Below are 24319 nucleotides of genomic sequence, written 5' to 3'. Positions count from 1 at the left end.
AGAACCTGATAAAAATCAGATGTTTTTCATTATATGCTGACATGAAGAGCCACAGAACAGTTTCCACCGTGATATGGGTGGATTGGTGGAGGTAAATGAGCTAAAATCAACTCTGATGCTGTTAGTGTAGATATTATATTACCATAATGTCATCACCTCCCTCATATAATGGCCTAAATCACTTTTTGTTAGAAGTGATTCTTTTTTATTTCCAAAATCACTTTTGGTAATAATTACTTCAGCCATTATAATAGGAAAGTGATGATCGTTTTCTTAATGTTTCCACAAAGTGAAACCAGGAAGAGCAGAGCTGCACAAAGCAAATGCAAAAGTCACTGTTTAGAGTTTCTACAAACTCTGGTCAACAGACCACAAACTGGATGAACTGGTTCTGAATGGGGCGGGGCCTTATGAGAAAACTAGCCTTCTCCTCTGGATCTGTTTTACTGACTCAGTCATGAGAACTGCTGGTTCATTCAAGAACTGTTCAAACTGGGATATAAAATGATCTACTTGGGTTGTTCTGGTTTCTGACTGACAGGAAGGCCAAGATGTTGCTGTTGTTTGGGATCCTTCTGTCGGGTAAGACCATTTTCCTCTTATCATCATCACTTCAGTCTCTGTATTTCTTTCTGCTCAACTCAACCATAGAAAATGTTCTGTGGATCCAAAGCAGAACATTTGACTACCAGGAGAATCTCCTTCGTGTTTCCACTTCAGATGATTTATTATGGGTTTTTGTAGAGCTTGTCAATTACATGAAGATATCAGGAGTTCAGTTGTTAAAGATAACTCCAGGACAGCTTTCTGTTGCTTCTGAAGAATTAGATTACAGACTACAGATAACTGTGCTCAAATATTTATATTTCTGTATCCGATAAGAATTTGTAATTGTGTGGAAATTTGATTTAAGCTGCATGGGATACATAACCGACAAGTTGAAATTGAAGACAGTGAACCTGTAACATAGGGTTACAGGTTAATTATGTTATTTGGTTATTTTGGATATGGTCATGTGTTTATCAGGAGGGAAACAGAGTCACTGTGACCCGAACAGTCAGGAAGAAATTCAGAACCTTCCAGTCAGTTCACTAATGAACACATTTAGTGTCAATGCCATGTAGATCAAGAACCAAACCAACACCAAACTGGTGGTGCTTTGTGTCTGTGTGTCCTTATAGTTTCCCAGCATGCCCTAGGTGGGGTGGTTGAGGTGAATGAAGGGGCAGAGTCTGTGCTGCTGCGCTGTCACTACTCTTATGATGTATCTCAGCTTAACCCCTCAGTTTTATGGTCAAGGAATGATCTCAACCCCAAAGTTATCCACCTACGAAGAGAACAAGGTGATGATCATAAAGACCAAAACCAGGTTTACAGACAACGGACCTCAATGGAGCCTGACGCTCTGGAAACCGGAGACTTTGACCTGACTGTGAGAAAACCTCAGCTGGCTGACAGTGGAAACTACACCTGCAGCATGTCTGATGGAAGAGCAGAGCTGAAGCTGGCTCAAATTCAGCTGAAGGTCAAAGGTTAGTAAAGAAACTAAGAGTTGAAAACATTTCACAAAAGTCATTTTAGTCTGTATTGAGCAGATAGAGCTGTTGAACAGCCACAAAGTGCTTTGGAGATGAGGATGTGGTGATAAGTCAGTAACGCACATCAACATCAAAGAAATCTTCAGCACTAGCTGCACACATCCACCCACTGAGATATATTCATCTGCAGGTTTAAAGAGCCAAAAAACTCAACAATAGGTGGCACCCTTACTCTCCTTAGGCTCAAAAACAGCAATCAGTCCAATTTAGCGTCATAAAATGTTGGAGTCCAGCAACAAGCATGAGTCTTTATATTCATATTGCGTGATAAATGGTTCCAGGTTGTTGTTTTGTCTCATTCTTGCAAACATGTCTGAAGGTGTCCAACTGTACAGGTTCATCTTTCCCTTTTTCTGGCTGCTACACATTCACTTATCATGTGTTGGAATTGGGTCAGAACTTCAGGCATTCCTGGAGCTGTTCCCTCCTCTTCCTCAGCTTTTTTGAGGTACCGAACCCCCCCCCCGCCCCCCATTATTAATGTAATTATATTAATTGTATTACCTCCCCCACGCCACTAGAGGCAGTACCAACCCCGATAAGATGTGACTAAGGACCAGATTTAGACTATAGAATTTGGTAAAAACGGTGACCAGTTTTTACCAAATTCTGGTTAAAGACACAAGTTCAAATCCATGCTGAGAGTGGAGCTCCTTCCCGCAGCACTGATTGGCTAAGCAATGTAACGTGATCCTCTGCAGCAACTGATGGCAAAGGGGGGCGTCATCACGACTTTACACAGTGTGTCTTTACCTCCACGGCAGAGGCTCCGTCGAACCCCTGAGACCGACTCATCGAACCCCTGGGGTTCGATCGAACCCAGGTTAAGAACCACTGCTCTAGATTCTCTGCTGGACTTTTCTGCATCACAGAAGAGGAGATAAGCCAAGTCCAGACCATGAGCCATCAGAGTCTGGCTTCAGGTTACTGAGGCTGATAACAGGCTGGATGCTCCTTTTCCACCAAACATCTGGAGAGAGGATCCATCTGATTCATGTTCCCACCAGGTGAAGGTCCATCTCAGGGAAGCTGCGTCCTCAGAGAAGAACATCCAGTTCTTCTCTGCTCAGTAAAGTCTGGGATTGTAGAACTGGATGAAGGTTCTCCAGAATGATTCCATCAGGTTCTACCAGCTTATGATGGTTCTTGAAGCAGAGCCCTCTGAGGGGCCGAGGTTACATTCTGCTGCCTGAAATTCCTCCAGATCTGCTCAAAGCTTTCATGATTCTGCTCTGCAGAGGGAGGAATGTTCAGATTCGTCCTATCAAACTTTACTTTCATTAATTAGCTAAACCCATTGATGCTGTAGGAACCACAGTGTGCAACTCCACTGGTCTCTGGGTGAGAGGCGGTATCCACCCTGGACAGGTCTTCAGTCCATCACAGGATGGACGGAGACAGCTGAGGGCTGCTTAGAGAGACCAATTAACAGTCAATGGATTTATGATCCTCTGAAAACATTTGATCACCAGAGCCTTTCAGGGACAAAATCAGAGTGAGAATCAGCTGTTTTAAGTTGAGTGTCAACATTGAAAGTTGATGTTACCAGAATGTGATTTTTGCAGTGCTGGTTATGCTGTATTTTGTTTCTCTTTCAGACAACCTCATAGAGGTGAAGGTGAATGAAAAGGCGGAGTCTGTTGTCCTGCCCTGTAAAACCACAGCTGGCCTAAAGGAGAACACAGTGGTGGAGTGGATCCGTTCTGATCCAGATTTTAGGATTGTTCATGTGTTTTCCAACACAAGTGAACACAACACCAAACAGGATGGCCTTTACTGCAGCCGCACAGAGATGAACACTGACCTGCTGAGGTCCGGTGACCTCAGCCTGACCCTGAAGTTCCCCACAGAGAGAGACATTGGCAGCTACATCTGCACCATCTACAGAAACGAGGACATCCTGAGGCAGACAGTGGTACTGCACCACGTCGCAGAAGGTCAAAGCTTTTCATACAGAGAAAGGCTGTTAGAAAAGAGCAAAACCTGCTGCACAGAGTGCTTAGTACATTATTATTTAATTTATTTTTAACACACAAAGATAAAGTCGAGTTAATTTTATAATGAATGAAATGTCTAGAGAAGGTGACAGATGGTTTGATACACCCTTTTTTAATTGCTGAAAATGACTCACTCTGAGTCACAATAAATAGCTTAAGCGTTTTAATGGACATCTCATTAAATCCAATTAGACACAGGAATTTTTACATTTTCTACTTATGCCCATGACCTGTAGAAACGAATGTTAGGGTGAGGTGATATGTGTAGAGCAAGAGTGATTGGCAACAGTGCTTGGTTTATGTAATTATTAACAATTGTAGTAATTTATTATTTACAAAATTATTAATAACGTTTGATTTCTTTTGTCAAACTACCAAAGTTGGGCCCCACCTGATAAGTGAAGGAGCAAATCTGAGTACGGATGTTCACAAACAACAAGCAACAACATTTGATAACATTTTCCAAAAAAAAAAAAAAAAAAAAAAATCCTGCATTATAATTGCTGAATTTTGATAAGTTTAGTTAAAAACATATTGTTCAGGAACCTTTTCCAGTGATTTTTATGAATTTCTCTCATGTCCTGAGGGTCGTTGGAGACATGGAATCTGCATGAACCATGTTTAAGATCTCATTGAAGGTTTGGCTTTAAGATGATGTGGCCTGAAGGCTACTGATGACATTGTCACAACCAGAGGACCTGCTGGTGGACACCGGTGGTGCTGGACGCCATTTGGCTGAAAACCGTTAGGGCCGGGCTGACTCCAAAGTAGCTGGCAGGTACCAGGTGCCCAGCTGCTTCTGTGGTTTCAGGAGCAAAACTGGGACATCAGGGAAATTTAAAGAAGATATGAAGAAAGACCCTGGGGAAGATCAGAACTCATTGGAGGGAAAATGTATATAGCATCTGGCTATATACATATAGCCAGATGCTAATGTATAGCATGAGATCAGCTCATGTTGCCCTCATGAGCTGATCTCGGATAAGCAGAAGAAAGATGGATGGATAGTTTTAAATAACACATTTCATGAAAAACATGAAACATGCCATCACATTGATGTTCTACAGAGTTTATTCACTAAACCAGTTGGGCAATCAGAGAGAGCTCTCAGTGAAACTAAACATTCAAACAGGACAAGTCTAGATTTTCAATGCCGCTGATTCTCAGTTTGACACTAATAATCATTTGAGTCCATTGCGGCATATAAAGTCTTAATGATCACAATATTCTTCATTAATTATAATGTTGATGTTTCTACAGAGCCGTTTCCAATATGGGCCTCAGGACTCTTGATATCTGTGGTTCTTGTGTTGGTGGTTGTTGGAGGATTCATCTATTGGTATTATTTCTATCCTAGATCTGGTGAGTTTGATACTGCGTGATGGTAAATGTGCTCTGTTGCTTCATACAGGGTTTGAGCAATATTAGGATATTTGGTTTTATTTGAGCATGTTTCATTTCTCACAAACCAAATTTAGATCAAAACATGAAGGAATATCAATGCTTACACTTCATACAGGATTATTTTTTATGCTATCTTATGTAAATTGATCTTGAGTGCCAAGAAAGGCACTTACAAATAAAATGTATAATTATTTATTATTAGTTGCACCCTAACCATTAATGGGAGAACAATCTGAAGAAATGGGTTCTGATAATGTTCCAGCATATTTATCTACCTTGTCAATAAGGATCTGGTGCTTAAATTAAGGATGTAACTGCCCTAAGTATTATATTTAGAACAGATCTGTCAGAAAAAGAACCACAACTAATTTTTTCAGGTACAAAAAAATTCTTCTGTTTATCAGATGTATGAGAAGGATGGTACAGGAAGTGTTCAGTCTGGTATTTCTGTACTTTTCAACATCTAATGATGGTCTTTGTTCTCACAGTTCACCACGTGAAGGTGGAATCAGGATCAGAGTCTGTCGTGCTGCGCTGCTGGTTTCCATTTTACATGTTTCAGGATGTTAGAGTGGAGTGGACAGACAGCCGTGGAAAGAAAGTCTATGTTTATCAGAATGGTCTGGACTCATCTAATGACCAAGACAAGGCTTACAAAGGAAGAACGGAAATGAATAAAGACTGGCTGAAATTTGGGGTCTTCAATCTGACCCTAAAGTACCCCTCATATGCAGACAGAAAGACCTATACCTGCACTGTCTACAACAGGAAGGGAAAGGATCTGAAGAAAAAACGGGTGATGCTTAAGGTCAAAGGTCAGTGCTGAAGCTATAAATCTAACATCATTGTTTCATGAAATCAGTTTTAACCTGAAACCTTTTATCTAAAAAAAAAAACAAAGGAGCTCAAACACTTGTTCTTCTTTTACAAGATAAACAGCTTCAATACTTTGGAGATTATCAAAGAATATACAATAAAATTATTCCAGTATCAATAAAAGCCTGCCTTACAATCATATTAAGATTTGCATTAATATTTTTCATTAGTAAAGCCCAAATTTATTCATACTCCCTCCTGGCAGATTATAATTTTATAAAATCTTAAAATTTACCAACATGTTCCTTCTGACTGAAAGCAATATTAACATTTTTGAGTCAGCCAGAGTCTCGATTTATTATTTTTTTTCACGTGATTATCCTTCCAAATTGTTTTGATATCTTTGAGCCAAGCTTTACCTCTAAAGGGAAATACACTGAAAGCATTTTGTTCATGTCAGCAGATATAGCAAAACAGACCAGAATGCAGCAGTTAGCTGCAGATAGGACCCTTTGCAACTACGTCAACCGTTCGAGGCGCCATGATGGACATCGGAACTGAGTGACTTAAGTTGTTTTCTCAAGTTGTTTGTGTCACTTTCTTTATGCTTTCTTCTTGTTCGAGTCGAACTAATTTGTCTGAACATAGCTCACCTGGTTGGGCTCATAGGGATTTACAGAAGCTAGCTTAGGAACCGAACCGACCCGAACCTCTTCCCTCCTGACGAGTTAATCAAACTACCAACTTTGCCTGAATTCACACCACGATTTATGGCAGTAGGTCCTAAACAGCGTTTCCCCTTAAACCGTAGCAGCAATGTAAACGTATAAAAGACGAAATGCTAACCAGTTGTTCCCATACATGCTAGGCTACATGACGGTGCGGCACTGTCTCCATGGTCTAATGGTTAGGCTTTTCCATAATGCCATATTTGATATCTTTCTAATTATACTTACTTATAAAGTAAATGAACGTTAATCTTCTTACCTTGTAAAAAATGTTTGCTGTAAATCCGCGGTTACACCGAGGGCTATAGGACTGACGACTGCCGTCCATCACCGCCGCATCTTTCATTAACATTAAAAGTTACAAAATGACAAGCTTGGTTTTCATCCTTGTCTGTTTGTGCAGCCGACCGCGTAGCACCCTGTGAACATTTTCGAAGTGAAATAAACTACAGAAGCGATATCAAGTTACACATATTTTTGGAGTAGCTTTAAAGGGAGGCATTTTGCTGTTTTGACGTCCATCATGGTGGAGTGGGCGGGGTTCTGGTGAGCATGACGTCACGTGCAGCATTCAACGATTCTATTCAAACCTGTTTTGTTCAGAAGCTCCAATGTTTCGGATGAACCTGGAGTCCATGAAGGGTTCTGACCAAACACACAGCAGAATGTACCAGTTTCAGTGAAGACAGCATTCTTCTTCTTTGTGTTCTTAGTGGACCAGGTGTTGGCGGATTCAGGAGAAGAGTCTGTCACCTTGCCATTTAAAATCTCAGCTGACCTTCCTAAAGATGCTAAAGTGGAGTGGAGGGACAAGAAAAAATGGACCATGTATGTGTTTCAGAATGGTTCTTATCAGCCCAATCAACAACACTGGTATTATAAAGAAAGAACAGAGATGAAGAAAAATCCCCTAGAAGATAAAGATCTCAGCCTGACAGTGAAATATCTGAGAGAACCCGACCACCTCACCTGCACCGTCTATGACAAGGAGGGAAAAATCCTCCTGAGGAGGGAGGCTGATCTTCATGTCAACGGTCAGTGGTGGAAACACGAGACAGCTGTTTGTAATGTCAAACTACAATAACATTTTACTTTAAATATTGACTTAAAATTTTCAGAAAGAACAGCTAAGGAACTCCTTAGCTGAGCTCCCTTAAATGGAGGCTCTGGTTGTAGACGCAGCCTGGGTTCAATTCCTGATCTTTAGATGTCAAAGGGCAAAAACAAGAACAAAAGAAGCAATTGTAATGGATAAAGATAATCAAATAACTGAATAAATAAAAGAGATCAAAACAAATATCTAAGAAAATGAACCAAAAGATTTGCTAAAAGAAGTGTGGTAAAGCCTGTTCTTAAAGTGTTTTATGTTGTCCAGAGTATCCCAAAGTGCTTCAGGCTACACAAAGTCATTCAGGCCCAACTGTTACAGGAAAAACTCCTACCACCTCAGTCACCGGTGCGGTGACGTCATAGACAAGAAAATGTTATAGGCAATATTGAAAAATTAGCAGACTGAAAAATATAACACAAAATGCATTATGAAGATATCTGCCTGGGGGACGTAGCTCCACCTTCTAGGCCCAGCTCCTTCTCCACTCAGCTCCTTCAGACTAGCCAGCATCAATTAGCAAACCACTGGTGGAACTGCTGAGCTCAGTATAGGAGCTGCTGCTCAGAGCGACGCTGATAAAAACATTTAAGGGTTAAAAGAGGAGCCATGTTGGGATGACTTCCTGGAGGCGGAGCTTCAGAAAGAGCAGGAGTTTCTTAAAGAGACAGATGCTCAATTTCAAGGAGTTAAATCAGGAAGTCAAATTTCTTTTAGGTCATATTTGATATATGTAGCATAACAACTGAAGGTAATATAATTACCTTCAGTTAATTATATTAACTGAAGGTTAATCAATTACCAAACAGTTAATTATATTAACTGAAGGTAATATAATTTAGCTTTAACATGATGCAAGGCTAAATATTTAGCTTTACATCATGTTAAAGCTAAATAACATACAGTGGAGGAAATAAGAAATTGCATTATTTGAGTTTTGTTTGTTTAATTTTACATCGTCTTTTGGGCGACGGTGGTAGGAGTTCATCCTGATACTGATCCTGTTGTGTTTTGGGGTTTGGCCACTAATGTGAGGATGCTCTAGGAAGGTCATTCTGCTGACACAGATTTAGTTGAACAAGGAGGATTTTATATTAACTAGGCTCATATCAGAAATATCCCAATCTCGAGGTGTCGGTTCAAGCCCTGCTCTGTCCTCTGTTGTGTCCTTGGGCAAGACAATTCAACCTTCAGCTTCAACTTTGATTCAGTTGAGTCAGCCTGCTGCTCAGCCTGCTGCTCAGCCTGCTGAACATCTAGAAAATGGTACTTTAGACCCCGTCAAATAAGTCATTGTTAATATATTATTGTCAAAGCTACTGCTCCTTGTAAATGTAATGTTGATGGTTTTCCTCTCAGTCCTTGAAATAGAGGTGAAACCAGGGGTGGCGTCTGTCCGGCTGCCTTTTGAAACCCAAGATATTATGAACTGTGAGGACATTGAAGTGGAATGGATGAACAGCAGAGATAGGAAGGTTCTTAAATATCAACCTGGTTCAGACCAACATGAAGACCGGTTGAACTCCTACACATGCCGAACAGAATTAAATAAAGACCGGATGAAAACTGGAGACTTCAGTCTGACATTGAAATACCCAACAGACTGGGACACTGACACCTACACCTGCAAAGTCTACGGAAAGGAGGGAACCATCCTGAAGAAGAAAGAAGTGGGGCTATGTGTCGAAGGTCAGTGGTTTGAATCCGATATTCATACATCAACTGTCAATCATTCAACCAAGATTGGGAAGAGTTAACAAGTCCAGGAGGGGAACTCGCACATCTCTCTGACAAGCGACGCTCTCCACCTTGGGATTGGCATTGCTTGATACTTGGTCCTATTGTTCTCTTCCAGAATAGTGCTACCAGAACTTCTGAATTTCCCTGCATTCCCAGATAGAATGACACAACATCCCTTTTTCTTCTAAACATTTGTACATGTGTCTGGTATATTAGGGTTGTACCGATTTAAATTGACTGGTGTAACATAGACTCACATGATGATCAGAAGCCATAATGTTGGCCATGAGTTGATAAAAAAACAGCTGATACTAATTTGCAGAGCAGCTTGGATGCTTTCTCAATTCTGACAGATTTTTACTGGACTCCTGTTTTGCTCTTGATATGAAAGAAATTATAAATTGGTTTGAAAAATTCTAGTGTCTGTTTGAAAACCAGTGCCTGAGCGATAGATCATTGATTTCAAATCAAAATCAAAAACTCAAAAAAATAATTTTGATTTTTTGATTTGATTGTGATTAAATTCAAATAATGAAACATCTTGATTTCTTGTTTCAGAGCATCAGGTGCAGGTGCAGGACACAAACGTCCAGCTTCCCTTTAGGACAACGGCTGAGCTGCTGAAAGAATGCAAAGTGGTGTGGCTGCAGGTTGAACCCAAATACAGAGAAATTCATGTGTGGGAGAATGGATCTGACCAACCCGGAGGGCAAAAGACATTTAGAGAAAAAACCAACATGAAAGGAAACCCCATTAAAACCGGAGACCTCAGTCTGACCTTGGAAAACTTCACAAAGGACGATTTAGGGAAATATAAATGTATAATTTATGAAAAGCATGGAAGGATTCTGCAAGAGAAAACTCTTCAAGTTCAAATGACAGGTGAGTTAATGTATCTATTTATTAATGTGTCCCAGTTTGTTTATCTGTCCTCTGTCTGTATGTCTGTCCTCTGTCTTGCAGGGACTATTCAGGTCCAGAACCAACCAGCAAACATCAGGACCAGACACAGCTCCGTTGACCCGACTCCTCTCATGGGCTGACCAGTCAGTCTCATGACCCGACCTGAGAAATGTCTGCTACCAATGGAAACTGGCGACTTCCAGTCTTTAAAAACTGTTATGGCCAAAAATAATTTTTCTACATCTAAAGCATGAAATACATTTTACAACACATAAAGTCCATCTCCACACCGGCACTCCTTAAGAAGACTGATGTGGATCATCAGTTGGATGCCTTCTTTTACAGTCATCACTAGGTGTACACTGTGTAAACGTTGCTTTTCTTCTGTTTTGTAAATTAATATGTCTGCGTATCTGCAGTGTATATAAATAATGGATATCTGTATGATTTTCCTATCAGGAAGCTGCTGTGAAACAGCATTTATGCTGAGTCAGGCCTGATTTGTTAAAACTTTTTTCTGCTTAAAAACATTTCATTTAATACATAAATTATTGATCCTTGCTGTAATGTGATGTGGGATCAGTGAAGGTTCTGATGGATGAAGGGAGGACTCTTCATCCACTGAGTTCTTCATGCTTCATTCTTCCTGGTAAAGGAAGCAGTAGAGCAGAGGAGTGTAAAAATTACTCAACTTTAAAATTAGTCTGTAAATATCTGTTACATTATATGAAGTATTTGCATGTAGATCAGGAATTCAAGTGAGATATTAAAATGCAACATTTTTCGGTAATACCAGCAAAGAAATGTGAATATTAAGTAAATGTAGTTAGTCATATAATTTAATATACTGAATAAGGCTGGATGATATGACTTGCAAGATTTTTTTTCAAACCAGATTTGATTTTAATCAATTTCTCCTGCCCTCAATTTCTATAATAAAATCACAGAAAAATACTTTAAAAAAGTGCCTTTATTTCAATCATCATTTCTGTGAGTTGTATAAGGGAGCATTACGGTTAGGATACAAGATTTTTTAATTGCAAGAATGCAGTCATCGTTACAGCAGAATAAACATGCAATTTTATAACAATCTCTTAAAATTACAAGAAGTTGTTTTAATGAGAAATAAAGATTCAGACCAGCTCAGTCCATGTGGTTCTGACATTTTGTCAGTAATCGAGAGAATGTACATTGCCACCTCAACTGACCAGGTAAGCATTAAGGTAAAAAAAAAAAAGAGCAAATACTGTATACAAAATGGAAAAAGAGCAACTGGTAGAAATACTTTCTATATAAAGAAAAGCAAAAAAGTTAATAGGAGAAAAGTTGATGGCAGCATTAGCTCAGCCAATCTCTCCCTCCAGGAAGCCACCAAACTGTCCAACTCCAGCTATAATAAAAATAAAAAAAGAAAAAACGGAAAGTTAAAATAACAAATAATGCCAATTTGATAACTCAGATGTAATGCGTTCCAGATGCAAAAAAAAAAACGTCCTGAAATCTATTATTGACATTTTACGAATTTCACAAATCAATTGGAAGGTTTCACAAATGTTTTATTTATTCTGCTGTTAGTACAGAATAATCTAGTTAAGTATGAAATGTATAGGTGTTGTTTTTAAAGTACAACACATTAAAAATTAAGTGTCATCACCCTTTAGCTATTTTCCGAATTAGATGCTACCTTCGGAAGCTAACTTCAGCTCCGACTGATAGCTTGGGCACAATAAAGACAGATCTATATATGTTTATATAGATATATATCTATATAGCACAGATATATAGATTGCACACTGCACAGATAAGCAAAACACTTAATGTTTACATAGCATCTTTGTAAGCTTGTCCCTGTTAGCTACGTCAGACATTTGAGGCATTATGGTGAATACAAACAATTTATTAACTTACCTTATTATTGTTATTGTGAACTTTGACACACCCAGCAAATCATTTGTTGTTGTTGGAGTGTTTCAGGACGTCTGAATAATTCTATAAGTATCATTAATAGTCCTGCAGCGACTGAGGAGCCATTGTTAACATACTGTTGCCTGTGCACCGGAACGATTCTATGTGGCAAAAAAATGCGGAAGTGCCAAAACGGAAGTCCGTGGCATATATCCCATTACTTTACAGTTTGGGGGGGCAGTTTTCACCAGCTTCACATCACTAACCTGTGAACACGAAAAGCTTCAGTAAAACACGAACAACCGCCGTGTTCTTCCCCAGGCTCTGGGGGGCAGGGGGGCGGGGCTCCTCACTTTGGGCCTCCTGGTGAAGCGCTGTCCGTACTTTGGTTCCGTTTTTTTTATTTTTATTTTTTTATTTAACAGGGTAGGTACTTCGGTCAGTTTCAGTCATGGTGGATAAATAAAAAAGTCTTCCTGATTTGTAGAATTTATGCTAAATTGTTTTGTTCTTGCCTGTTTGACTTTGGGTTATAAGCACTAACCTAACGTTATTGAGTTATTGCTATTATTGTGGGGTTAAACTACTCACATTGACCTAGTTACTTTTATTTGAGAAAATTTTGGGAAAAAATTACTTTAAGGTCTAGTAGTTTCATTAACTATAGAAAATCCTACTTCATTAAAAAATTGTGGACACTATGCCTACTGTAAGTAACTTCACTAAATGAAGAAAAAATATTTTTAATTGAAATATGTGAAACGAGACATCTTATTGGAACAGAGCTTGGTTTTCTGTTATTTTTCTATCTACTGAGGCGTTTGTGCCATTTAGAATTCAAGTGAATGCAGTAAACAAATCTTTTGTCACTGGAAATACTTTACCCATATGGCTCTCCATACCCACTACCTAACTGGCTTCTCCATGCAGGGACGCCAAACGGAAGTACCATGTAGAGTACTATCTTGACCCGATAGTGTAATTCCCGCCCACTTGAGTTCCTGACCAATCATCAGTTCCTTCTTGCTGCCTGACTTAGCGGGAAACCGGCTTTTCGCCGTGTGGAGCACAAATTATTCACGTATTGATTTTGTTTTGTCGTGTTTTTTATGAAGTGCGCTACTTATAATTTGGTTTTAAAGCGCTGCGGTCAAAAACAGAGCAGTGACAAAGCTCAAAACTCGCCGCCTGCGCTCAATTTTCTTCCTGGCCCGTGCGCTAACACCTGGCGCTAGTTAGCTGGATCGTCGCGTTAGCTAACGGGGACGTAGATGATGATGCGCTAGACACAACAGAGAACATAGTAGCTGAGTAAAAGTAGACAAAGGGCTACCGCTTTCCGATACAGACATATAAGACTACCTGAAATGAGCATGTTCAATCTAGACCGCTTTCGATTCGAGAAGAAAGGAGCCAACAAAGATCCAGGTTGCGTGTCCAAAAGTCCGGATTCTGAAAAGGAGAACGAGCCAGGTAACTAGCAGCAAACTAGCATGCATTGTTGTTAGCCAACACTGGAAATGCTTGACTTTGTGACGATTAATCTTAGTGACGCAGGTAAAAAGCTATATTTCAATATTTTAAACGTGAGTATAAGTCCATGTGGTTCTCACCTTGCAAAGCAGAGATGTGATCAAAATGCATCAAAGCACATGTTGGATTGTCTGCGTAAAATCGTGTTCTCTCCCCCACAACAAGAATACAGAGTTACATTTAAGATTAGCATCAACACTGATGCTACATGAGAGGTTATTTTAAATGTAAACTCCGCCTGTGAGTGGCAATTCACTTTAAATAAAAACTTTTCTCATGTACTGACTAGATGCCAACGTGGTCGTTTGTTTTTCAGCTCAGATGAAATCATTTAAAGCCAAGGCAAAGTCCCTCGCACGAGGTGTGGTTTTTGAAGAAGTCATTACCATAGATTTGGAGGAAGATGATGTTATGGCCGAGCCAAACACAAAAATACAAATAACCTCAAAGAACAAGTATGTGGTTCCCTGTAAACTCAAATGAATTTAACATGATGCATTTTATTACTTTGACATTGCTGACTATTGTCTGACAGATGTTTCTGATTCTAGAAGCTCAGTTCAGAAGCTACCAAAAGGTGGAGCACCACTTCATACAGACGACGAGGAGATGGATGAGAAGATTATCAAACTACTGGAATTGTTTCCTCAACTGTCAAGAACTGAAGCGGTAGAGGTGAGACTTGGTCCAGCTGTTATTTATTTAGAGAAAATGCTTGAGGTAAATTTTTTATTTTAGGTTCAGTCAAAGGTTACTGTTCAATAAAGCAAAATAAAACCAAAAAATGTACGTTTTATTCTCCATATTGTCTTCTACTGCCATGATGTTCACTCTCTCTCATTTGCACTTCTCCTTATTTAAACCAGAGGTTGCACATGTAACTGACTTATCCCAGTCATTTTATGAAATTACAATAATAAATAATATAAGAATATTGTTGTAACTGTTTTAATATTACTTTCTTTTTTAAATGGATCTTTATTTGTTTCCAGAGTGACGTGAAGACGCAGCTTTTATAATCAAAAATTGTTGTAATTTAATGCTGCTGTAATTTAGTTTTGCATAAGGAAATGATTGATGTTATTGATTTGTTCAGCTCACTGTTTTTCCGATGCTTTCAGGTCTCTGGGAGTACGAGCACGTTGGAGGGCGCTATAGCTGTCTGCCTTTTAAGATTTGGGGACAAAGAAGGTCAATATTTTTCACTTTCTCTTTAAAATCAAATTTGGAACAGAAATCACACATTTTTGGAGTGGAAAAATGTTGATGGAGATTCATAAAAAGCCGTAGATCAAATATTTTAAATGCAGAAAAGGTCAAAACAGGAACCTCTGCCTAAAGGCCTAAAGGCTTCTAATACCAATCCTTTTACCTCTTTTGAGATCACTTCCCATTTGTCCTCTCAGCTCCAAATGATGGCAAGAAGAGAAAGCAGGACGGATCCAGCTGTTCTCAGGACAGTGGCGATATTCAACCGAGTAAAAAACGGAAACCGTCTTTGGTAAGAACACGACAGCTTTCTGATTACCTTTAAGAACCTAATGTAGATCGCAAGGCTTTGGACTTTAAGGCATAATTTCATTGTATAGGTCTCTGATGAAGAGGGCGAAGGGGAAGAACCAAGCTGGGAAAAGCAGGAGGCCATGGTGAAAAAACTCCAGAAACGGTTTCCAGACCAGGACAAAGAGGTGAAGACACACAGCAAGTCTGATGGAGCTTAGCTTTTTAAACTGAAGCCATTTTATGTCTCTTTTTAGTTTAAATTTATCTTTAGTTGGTCACATAAGGTCAAGTGAATCAAAGCATTGAGTGCCTTAGGTAATTATCCCAAAGTAAAATGGTTTAAGAAAAAGAGAGAGAAACTGAAAGGTGATTATTATTATTGCTACACTTCTGATGACGTTGCTGGTCTAGGAGTTGAGGATGGTGCTTCAGGAGCACAACTGGGATGTGGAAGAAGCTCTGCAGGTTCTTCAGATGTTCTCAGAATCAGGTATGAATCCAACTAATTCTCTGGATCTAACCAAATTTTTACCTTGTTATAGTTTTGATATTTAACAGTAATTCCTTGACTGACTTAAACTTTATCTCGTTTATTTAATTGATAGATAATAGTAGCACCAGCTTGGTTATTCCAGAAGAGCAGAAATCAAAGGGCAAAGCTGAATCAACTAGGAATTACTCAGAGGACAACAGTGAAACAGACAGGATGAGTACAGATACAGGTGCAGAGAATACTTTTTGACTGAAACTAAATATAAATATTTTATCTTCAATAATTTCTTGTAATCAGAATGTGTTGTTGAACAATCTGTTTCTTTTGACAGAAAACAGTTCTTCCGACTCTGATAATTCAGAAAAACCAAAACCAAAAAGGAAACAAAGGTCCATCAGAGATTACAAAGACTCAAATGTCCAGAAGTCTACTGAAAGAAAAATAGAAGCACATCATGAGGATCCTAAAGACCATAGAGACGTTGATAAAGCAGATGGGAACAGCACAGATAATACAAAGGACAGTGAAGACGAGTCGGAGCCAGAGGACACAAAAGTCTCCAAACTTAATACTAGCATTCATAATATGCACTCGCAGATTGCGTTTTTATCATGCTCTCGCATGCGAACCTCTACCTCATCCACCTCGAAGCCTTCGCCTTCCTCCTCGGCCTCCCAGGTTTTGCCCAAGTTTTCTAGCGACACGGGACTCGCAAAGAAGCAGGCGGCGGAGAGAAAGAAGAAGGCACGAGCTGCTGAAGAACAAGTCAGTTCTGATGATGATGAAGAGGACGTAGTAACAAGCGAGTTTGAGGACTCTGACGACGAGCTGGAGAGCATCAATGTCAAGAAGGATGTGAAAGATGAAATACTTGCGTTTTTTCAGGATGCTTCAATAGACGAACTGTCGCTGATTTCTGGTTGTTCTGTTAAAAAGGCCCAGAGGATCGTGGAACTGAGACCCTTTGACAGCTGGGAATCCCTGGTGAGATTTTTATTTGGTTGGTTCTTACAGAAATCACGCATAAATTGCACATAATTATTCTGCATCCATCAAATTAATTTGGAAATACTTTGAACTGTTCCCTGTGTGTGCTGGTTCGTAGGCTGTGCACAATAAAGTGCATCTTCGTTTTTATTTTTGCAAGTTTTAAGTAGATTAAACTTCATATCTGCTTGTATATATTCTACATTAGTGGTTCCTTCTTTCTATTAATGTAGTTAAGTCATTAAATTTGCAGTGCAAACCCACTGTAACAATGCATGTTGATGCTGTTGTGTGGAGAAATATTTTATAAAAAACAAAACTCATCCATGTAGTGTTTGACATTTCCTCTGAGTCTTAAGTTTCAGAAACTTTTTTTTTTTTTTACCTGTAACTTTTACTTTTGTAAATCTTTGTCCACTTTTAATATCGTTTAAAGTTTGGACTGCTTATAAATAGATTAAAACACAGCATGCATACACTATAATGTGCAAGCTACTAAGTAATGATCTTCCTCCTCAGTGGGACGTCTTCCACAAGGGAAACGGACTCTCAGACGATTTGATGCACGGCTGCAAGGTCGTCCTCAAAGAGAGGAAGGTTATCCTTGGACTCATGTCTAAATGTCAGACCATTTCCACAAAAATGGTGAAACGGGTCACGGAGGTCATGGAGAGTGGGACTGGCTCCACAAAACAGCCCAGTTTACTTAACAGCCAGTAAGTAAAATTCACTACCGACTATTAATTTACAAAAAAAATGTTGCACCAGTTTGTGTTAAGTGTCCCGTGTCTCTAAATCATGCAGGACGAATGTAGGCTTGAGTTTATAGTAAAACAAGTTTTTTTGTTTTTCCTTTTGCTTCATTTTTTTATGTAAATGCTTGTACAAAAGAAAACATCAGTTTTCTGTCACAGACTGTTGTAAAAGAGGATTAGATATTTAGAGTTAAAATAAAAGAAACCAAAAGATGTGGTAACGATTTATAAAACGGAAGCAAAATTAAACTTGACTTTGTTGAGAAGCTTGTAGAAATAGTTTGTAGGCTACATTTGGCTACATTTTAATGAGTAAAAATCTTTTATGCATCCTATAAAAGTGAGTTTTGTTTACTTTTCTTACTTGTTCCCTTTCAGGTTGCAGCTCAAACCGTATCAGCTGATTGGCCTAAAGTGGCTTATGCTTCTGAATGAACACAAACTGAGTGGCATCCTTGCTGACGAAATGGTATGGAAACATTTGGTGGATTTAATGTCGTGCCATGCCAGTATTCGTGTTGAAATTCCCAACAATGGAATAAACTTGTTTAGATCTTTTACTCTTGAACCTGTTGACTTTTTAAAGGGAACATTTATGTCAAGATGACCTCCTGCCCAGCTCTCCTGGTTTCTCCTCACAAGGAGAGCCTGGGCAGACTAAACACCAGTCAGTTTGTTTTGGTTGTGATCATCGATAACCAAGATCAACAAGTCAAGGTCTAATCACTGATTTTGTTTTTACAGTCAGTGTTCTAAGGCAAAAAAAAAAAGAAGTGTTGGACATCTGTAATTTTCTTATTTTGTCTTACTTTTCCCACATCATTTTGTGACAAAACTTTTAATTTAATGTCTCTGAAAAGATTTACAGAATTAATAAAGTACTTGATATGTTGCATCAAGTCTTACTAGATCTAATCCAGTTAATGCCTGACACTGAGATTGTTCTAAAGCGCATACTGGTGTGTTTATTACACAGATGTAAATGCATCTGAAAAGAGAAACTGTTTTTATCTACAATTACAAAGATTGTTGGTGTTTATGCTTTTTTTTGTTTTTTGTTTTGCAACGTTCATATAATCTAAAAGGAGAATTTTAAATATCGCCACATTTGTGGTTTTGTATATTTTTCTCACCATGTCCATTTCCCGTTCACATTTCTTGCTCTCAGGGTTTGGGGAAAACCATCCAGGCTATAGCATTTCTTGCTCAGCTGTATGAGAACGGAATAGAAGGTCCTCATCTCATCACTGTGCCTTCCTCCACACTGGGTAAAGGACCTCCACACAAAAAATGCTAAATTTTCTCATACAGTTTCTAACAATATACAAATATCAGTTTTAAATATCTTCTTTTCTTGTCTTGTCTCCGTCTTTTAGATAACTGGGTTAGAGAGCTGAGGCTGTGGTGCCCAGCTCTTGAAGTTCTTATTTATTATGGTAAGCCTTATATTTTCGCAGAAGAAAAATCACCTTTTTCATATGTACTGTTTCAATATAAATATTTTTTTTCTTATATGCTGCATGTAAGAATGCTATGCTAATATTCTATAGATTTGATGCCTTTTCCCTCTGAAAATCATTGTGTGCTGTTCTTTTCTACAGGATCTGTGGAAGAGCGACGCTACCTCAAACATGACATCCTGAACGGGGAAGTCCATTTTAACGTGATTGTGACGACGTAAGCAAACACTTTGAGGCTGAATGGAAATCGCTGCTGTTGAGTTTGATGGACGTTTAGCATAATTCTTGTTCTAACTGTTGCTTGCTGTTTGTTTCATTCACAGGTATAACTTGGCCATAGGGAACGACAGCGATCGATCTCTTTTTCGTAAGCTGCCTATCAAATATGCCATCTTTGATGAAGGCCACATGTTAAAGAACATGAACACGCTGCGCTACCGCCACCTAATGGCCATTAATGTAAGTTGACGTTTGCGTTTTCTCCTCTGTTTTATGGAATTTGCATTTCTTACCAAAGAAATTCGATTTAATGGTCTCTGTTTGCGTTTCCCTGCAGGCTGAGCATCGCCTCCTGCTGACAGGAACTCCTTTACAAAACAACCTGTTAGAGCTGATGTCACTGTTGAATTTCATAATGCCAACCATGTTCTCCAGCTCCACAATGCAGCTCTCCAAGATGTTTTCTATGGTCAGTATCAGTATGCATGCTTGGTATGTTTCCACTTTAGTTTCTTTAGACATTTGCAGACATTTTCCCTGTTAAGTAGATGTATATTAACCATTGCGATGATGATGATGGACACAGCAATGAAGAGCATCTGGTTTTACTTGTCAGCTGTAATGACTTCTTATACCAGCTGCCAGTTTAAATGTAGAATTCATAATCAAATAGTTTTATGAAATTTGACTCGTTTTTTCCCTTTTTCTCATTAGAAATCTCACGAGGAACAAAGTCGATTTGAGAGGGATCGAATTAATCAAGCCAAACTCATCATGAAACCCTTTATCTTGCGACGAGTCAAAAATGAGGTGAGTTCATTAGAAGTGACAGATATTTATCACACATTAAGCAAACTCCATGTGATTGTGTGCAGACATTGTGGTGTATGGATGAAGCTGTAGACGGCTTGTAGAAGAGGGACGGTAAATTAAATGAGTTCGTTAGTTTGGATGCATCATGTGTTCCTATTGGCCGATAGGGTCTGACCTGCGTTTTCATTCTTGTTAAATTGTAAAAGTGTTGATGGTGGTTCTATAATAAGGCAGCACAATATATTTTTAATAGTCATATTGAATATGACTGCAGTGCAATGATTGTTGACTGGTGTATTTTAAGTGTTATAATCTTGGATTTAGTCGATGTTCACTTCAGACATTGCACCAACGGCCAAGTCTGAGTGATAGAAGCAGAGAAGAAAATAGTCATATATTGCAATTGATGTCTTCATTGCATTATTGACCAATGTCAGCAGCATTGCAAAATTCTGAGAATACGCTGCTTTAATTTACGTAGTGAATATGGTTGGAGTTCTGTAATTTTGATGCGCTTCATGTACGTCATCTCTGTACTTGAGCTGATGAAGCAAACTTTTAGCAAAAAAAAGGGAATTAAAATATTTGCTTCTCCTAAAACATTAAATTACTTTTATTTACACTGCTATCCTAAAGAAGTATGCTCTCCATTTTCTGTCTTGCCTGCAACTGGATTGTAAAAAAAAAAAAAAAATTGACACGCATTGCTGTGTTGATGCTTCCAGGTTCTCAAGCAGCTCCCGGCCAAAGAAGAAAAGATCGAGTTCTGCTCCATGAGCGAGAAACAGCAGGTTCTCTACGAAGCGCTGCTAAAGAAACTAAAGAGCACCACTAATGGAGAGAGTAAGACTCATTTCAACTGCAGGCTCCCTGTTGTGTGTCTGGGCTTTATTAATAACATAATGAACTACAAACATCTCTTCTTTTAGAGCGTGAGCTGTGCAATGTGATGATGCAGCTGAGGAAGATGGCCAACCATCCTCTTCTTCACAGACAGTACTACACCACAGAAAAGCTTCAGGCTATGAGCCAACTTATGCTCAAGGTCTGTCCTGATACTTTCCTGGAGCTCACCTTTGATTTCTTTTTTCTTCTTAAAACTAAAACTATGAACCTTAAATAATTCTGCTGTTGTAATGTGTTAAGGAAATGCATAAGTCTTACCTAAGGTGAAACACTGAGTCAGCCAAGAACAAATCAAAATGCATTTTGATTATTACTTTATTAAGAAATTAAGCAAAGAATATGAGCAGTGACTCCCCTGGCTAGTCCAGGGAAGTGAAGAAAAGATGAAGGTACATTGCTTTTTAATATTCACCAGCACCTCTTACAGAGATGGGAGGAAAAGGGAGTTTTCTTCACAACTCTGGTATTTGCACCTGCAGACCGTCACCCTGGATGGTTCAAACCCAGTTCAGAAATACCCTTTATTATGCGTTTCCAGCAAGCTGACTCCAACATGAAGGCTGCTTTATAGTTAAAATTGATTGCTTGATTGAAACAAAACAAAATTTTGACATAACAAATGTTCTTAGCTTTACTCCCCTGAAGTTGAGATGCCTGTAAATATCCACCTTCGTTTGATCGATGTTTCGTTTTGTATCATCTTGTTTTCCTCCCACTGTTATTTTCTTTCTTTTCTCCTCAGGAGCCGACCCACCACGACGCCAGTGCTGCTCTGATTCAGGAAGACATGGAGGTGATGTCAGATTTCGAGCTCCATCGTCTGTGTCAGCAGTATTCCTCTATCGGCTCCTTCCAGCTCGACACCAGTCTCCTTCTCGACTCTGGGAAATTCCTCCACCTAAAAGAGCTGCTGGCCTCTCTAAGAAGCCAGGTCGCTACTGCTGAACTGTTTCTGTGACGCATAACCGAGAACATTCAATCTTTATTTACACTGAAGATTTGAGCTTTTCTCTCATTCTGCAGGGAGACAGAGTGGTGCTATTCAGTCAGTTTACTATGATGTTGGACATTGTGGAAGTCCTCCTGAAACATCAACAGCATCGTTACGTCAGACTGGATGGATCCACTCCTATCGCCGACAGGTCAGGGATATTTGTTTATGTTTTAATACTGACAACTCCTCGCCTGTGACCAGCATGATATGAAGCTGATGATGAAGCTTCTGAGAAATACACAATGGGAAAGGCTCTCTGCTGTGTGATAAGTTGTTATTCTCCCCCATGAATGTTATCAGAACATTCAGTGATGGACCTTGTGGTGCCGCAGTTTGGATGTATTTTCACACACCGACTCCGACCTTGATCTCTTAAATCCAAATACTATTCACATCGTACTACAACTATCCACTTATCCCTCTTTAAAGTATCCTTTTTTTTCACCTCAACAAATATATTGTCTAATCAAAATCCTGCAAAAAATGCCTGATGCAATTCTGCACCTGGAAGCTTCATTGTCCTCCATTGATAAACAGGTAATATCTTAAGATATTAGAACATAATGGGAAAACTTAAATTCAGTGCAGTAAAACTTTTGTTTTTATAAAGTCATAATCAAGTGTTTATATTTTTTGTTGTTTTTGATTATTAGAATTTATGAGGTATGAAAATCCAAAATACCCGTTTAATGTTAAACACAGCCTGCTGCTTGAGAATCCTTTTGCACAAATTAGTGCATCGTTGCAGCGAGGCATCGAGGCGATCAGCCGGTGGACTGGCTGAAATGTTAAAGAAATGTTAAAGAAGATACTAATAATTGTCTTCTTTTTATAGTTTCATTATTTCTCATAGTACTAAAAGTTCAATATTGCCCTTTTCAGTTGGAAAAATATACTGTGGACCAAAGTCTGAAGTCTTTTAAAAATCAGTGTTAAAATTGATAATTAACCTCTAAGATAACTTCAAAGTAACTTTCAAGTTTGTTGTTGTTGAAAGATTTATCTAATGAAGATGAACATGCAGGATGTTAGCTCAGGATTTTGCTAAATAAATCCCTGCATTAAGGTGTTCTTCTAAACACTGCAGTATCTTCTAACTGCTCATAATTTCTCTCCTGCAGGATTGTTTTGATTGACGAGTACAACACAGACCCAGACATATTTGTGTTCCTGTTATCGACGCGTGCCGGAGGGCTCGGCATCAACCTCACCTCTGCCAACGTTGTCATCCTGCACGACATCGACTACAACCCCTACAACGACAAACAGGCAGAGGATAGATGTCACCGCGTGGGCCAGACCAGGTTAGAATGACACATCGTTTCTATCTGGTCGTACATCAACCCGGTTACTGAAGAAGAAGAATTTATTTATTGGGTGATTTACATCTTTGTGACTGGCAGGACTGTACAGGTGATAAAGCTGATCAGTAAGGACAGCATAGAGGACTGCATCCTGCAGCTCGGTCAGAAGAAGCTAAAGCTGGAACAGGACATGACTGCTGCTGACCAAGGTAAGGGACTCTGTGCAAATAGATGACGTAATCGCTTTGTTTCTGCAATACTTCGGTGCAACAGTTAAGGAGAATGCACTTAACTTGAAAATGCATTTTAGAATAAGCAAGACTGTAATTTGTGATAACACCAGAAGCTTTGACGCAACATTTTACAGTTTTTCTTGACATTACTACAATATTTTCACCATTATGGTGTGAAATAGATATTTGATATAGGAGATATATATATTTATTAGGTACTCTGTTAATTTGTGGGTTGCTGAATTGCTTATGAATTGTTCTATAGATGATGAAGGAAGCATTCCTGAAGATATGGCCTCTTTACTCAAAGCCTCTCTGGGACTGTGAAGAACATCAGCCTTGAAACTCGACTGAACTGATGAAGACTTGTGACTGTATGCAGGCTGCTGCCAACAATATTCTGCCTTGAAACAAGCTGTAGCACGGTAACTGTGCCTAAATCACAAATTTTACCTGCTCTGTTTCCCCCCCAACATATGAACTGCCTTTTTGTTTCCAGACTCTGTACAGGTTTTGCTGGGTCAGCCAGCTGTAGAAGTCACACAAAGATATACAAATATGTATGTCTTTGTGTGTAGAAGTCACACAAGGGTTCAGTATTACAAGGGAAGCAAAAATGAATCTTCATTTCACATGTCATGCTCATAATTATTCATATATTTTGGTTTGAGTTTCTGTTTAAAGTACACTTGCCAAAAGTTTTAAAATAGAATCATTTTGAAAGTATGCTGCATGCGAAAAGTACCTTCAGGTAAGAGACTCCAATACTTTCACAAGGCAGCTGTTCGTGTACCGTATTTGGGGCCAATGCATTGTAAATGTACAGGTGTTACTGTAAAAGTTCTTTCCTAAGTCCTTTGTATGTTTTAAGGTTCATGTTTGAACTTACAATAAATATTGGAATAAATATCAGTATTTTG

The 24319-nt window shown here is 39.0% G+C and overlaps 2 protein-coding genes across 3 annotated transcripts; both read left to right on the top strand.

Annotated features, from left to right (window-relative positions):
* Positions 1–427: 427 nt before the first annotated feature.
* Positions 428–11538, top strand: LOC106916944 (uncharacterized). Of its 2 annotated transcripts, XM_014985562.2 has the most exons (9): positions 428–582; positions 1182–1532; positions 3197–3535; positions 4856–4957; positions 5488–5814; positions 7257–7577; positions 9011–9340; positions 9950–10273; positions 10355–11538. In XM_014985562.2, exons 1-9 carry the CDS (start codon positions 552–554, stop codon positions 10432–10434), a joined length of 2205 nt encoding a protein of 734 aa, XP_014841048.2. In that variant the 5' UTR covers positions 428–551; the 3' UTR covers positions 10435–11538. The 2 variants fall into 2 exon arrangements, with proteins under 2 accessions (XP_014841048.2, XP_087864936.1); XM_088008810.1 differs by having other exon boundaries at positions 9950–11538.
* Positions 11539–13194: 1656 nt separating this feature from the next.
* Positions 13195–24306, top strand: smarcad1a (SNF2 related chromatin remodeling ATPase with DExD box 1a). Its single transcript, XM_014985563.2, has 24 exons — positions 13195–13672; positions 14049–14187; positions 14284–14407; positions 14854–14923; positions 15139–15233; positions 15322–15420; positions 15647–15725; positions 15841–15957; positions 16060–16712; positions 17235–17431; positions 17849–17939; positions 18639–18738; positions 18847–18906; positions 19072–19147; positions 19254–19389; positions 19487–19618; positions 19864–19959; positions 20688–20805; positions 20892–21007; positions 21611–21799; positions 21892–22010; positions 22984–23166; positions 23266–23375; positions 23665–24306. Exons 1-24 carry the CDS (start codon positions 13567–13569, stop codon positions 23724–23726), a joined length of 3267 nt encoding a protein of 1088 aa, XP_014841049.2. The 5' UTR covers positions 13195–13566; the 3' UTR covers positions 23727–24306.
* Positions 24307–24319: the final 13 nt, after the last annotated feature.

The sequence above is a fragment of the Poecilia mexicana genome, unplaced genomic scaffold (genome assembly GCF_051168715.1).
Source record: "Poecilia mexicana isolate PSO_F unplaced genomic scaffold, ASM5116871v1 scaffold_9, whole genome shotgun sequence".
Classification (NCBI taxonomy): domain Eukaryota; kingdom Metazoa; phylum Chordata; class Actinopteri; order Cyprinodontiformes; family Poeciliidae; genus Poecilia; species Poecilia mexicana.
Note: the sequence above shows the minus strand (reverse complement) of the source record. Positions and strands in the feature narration are given on the sequence as shown.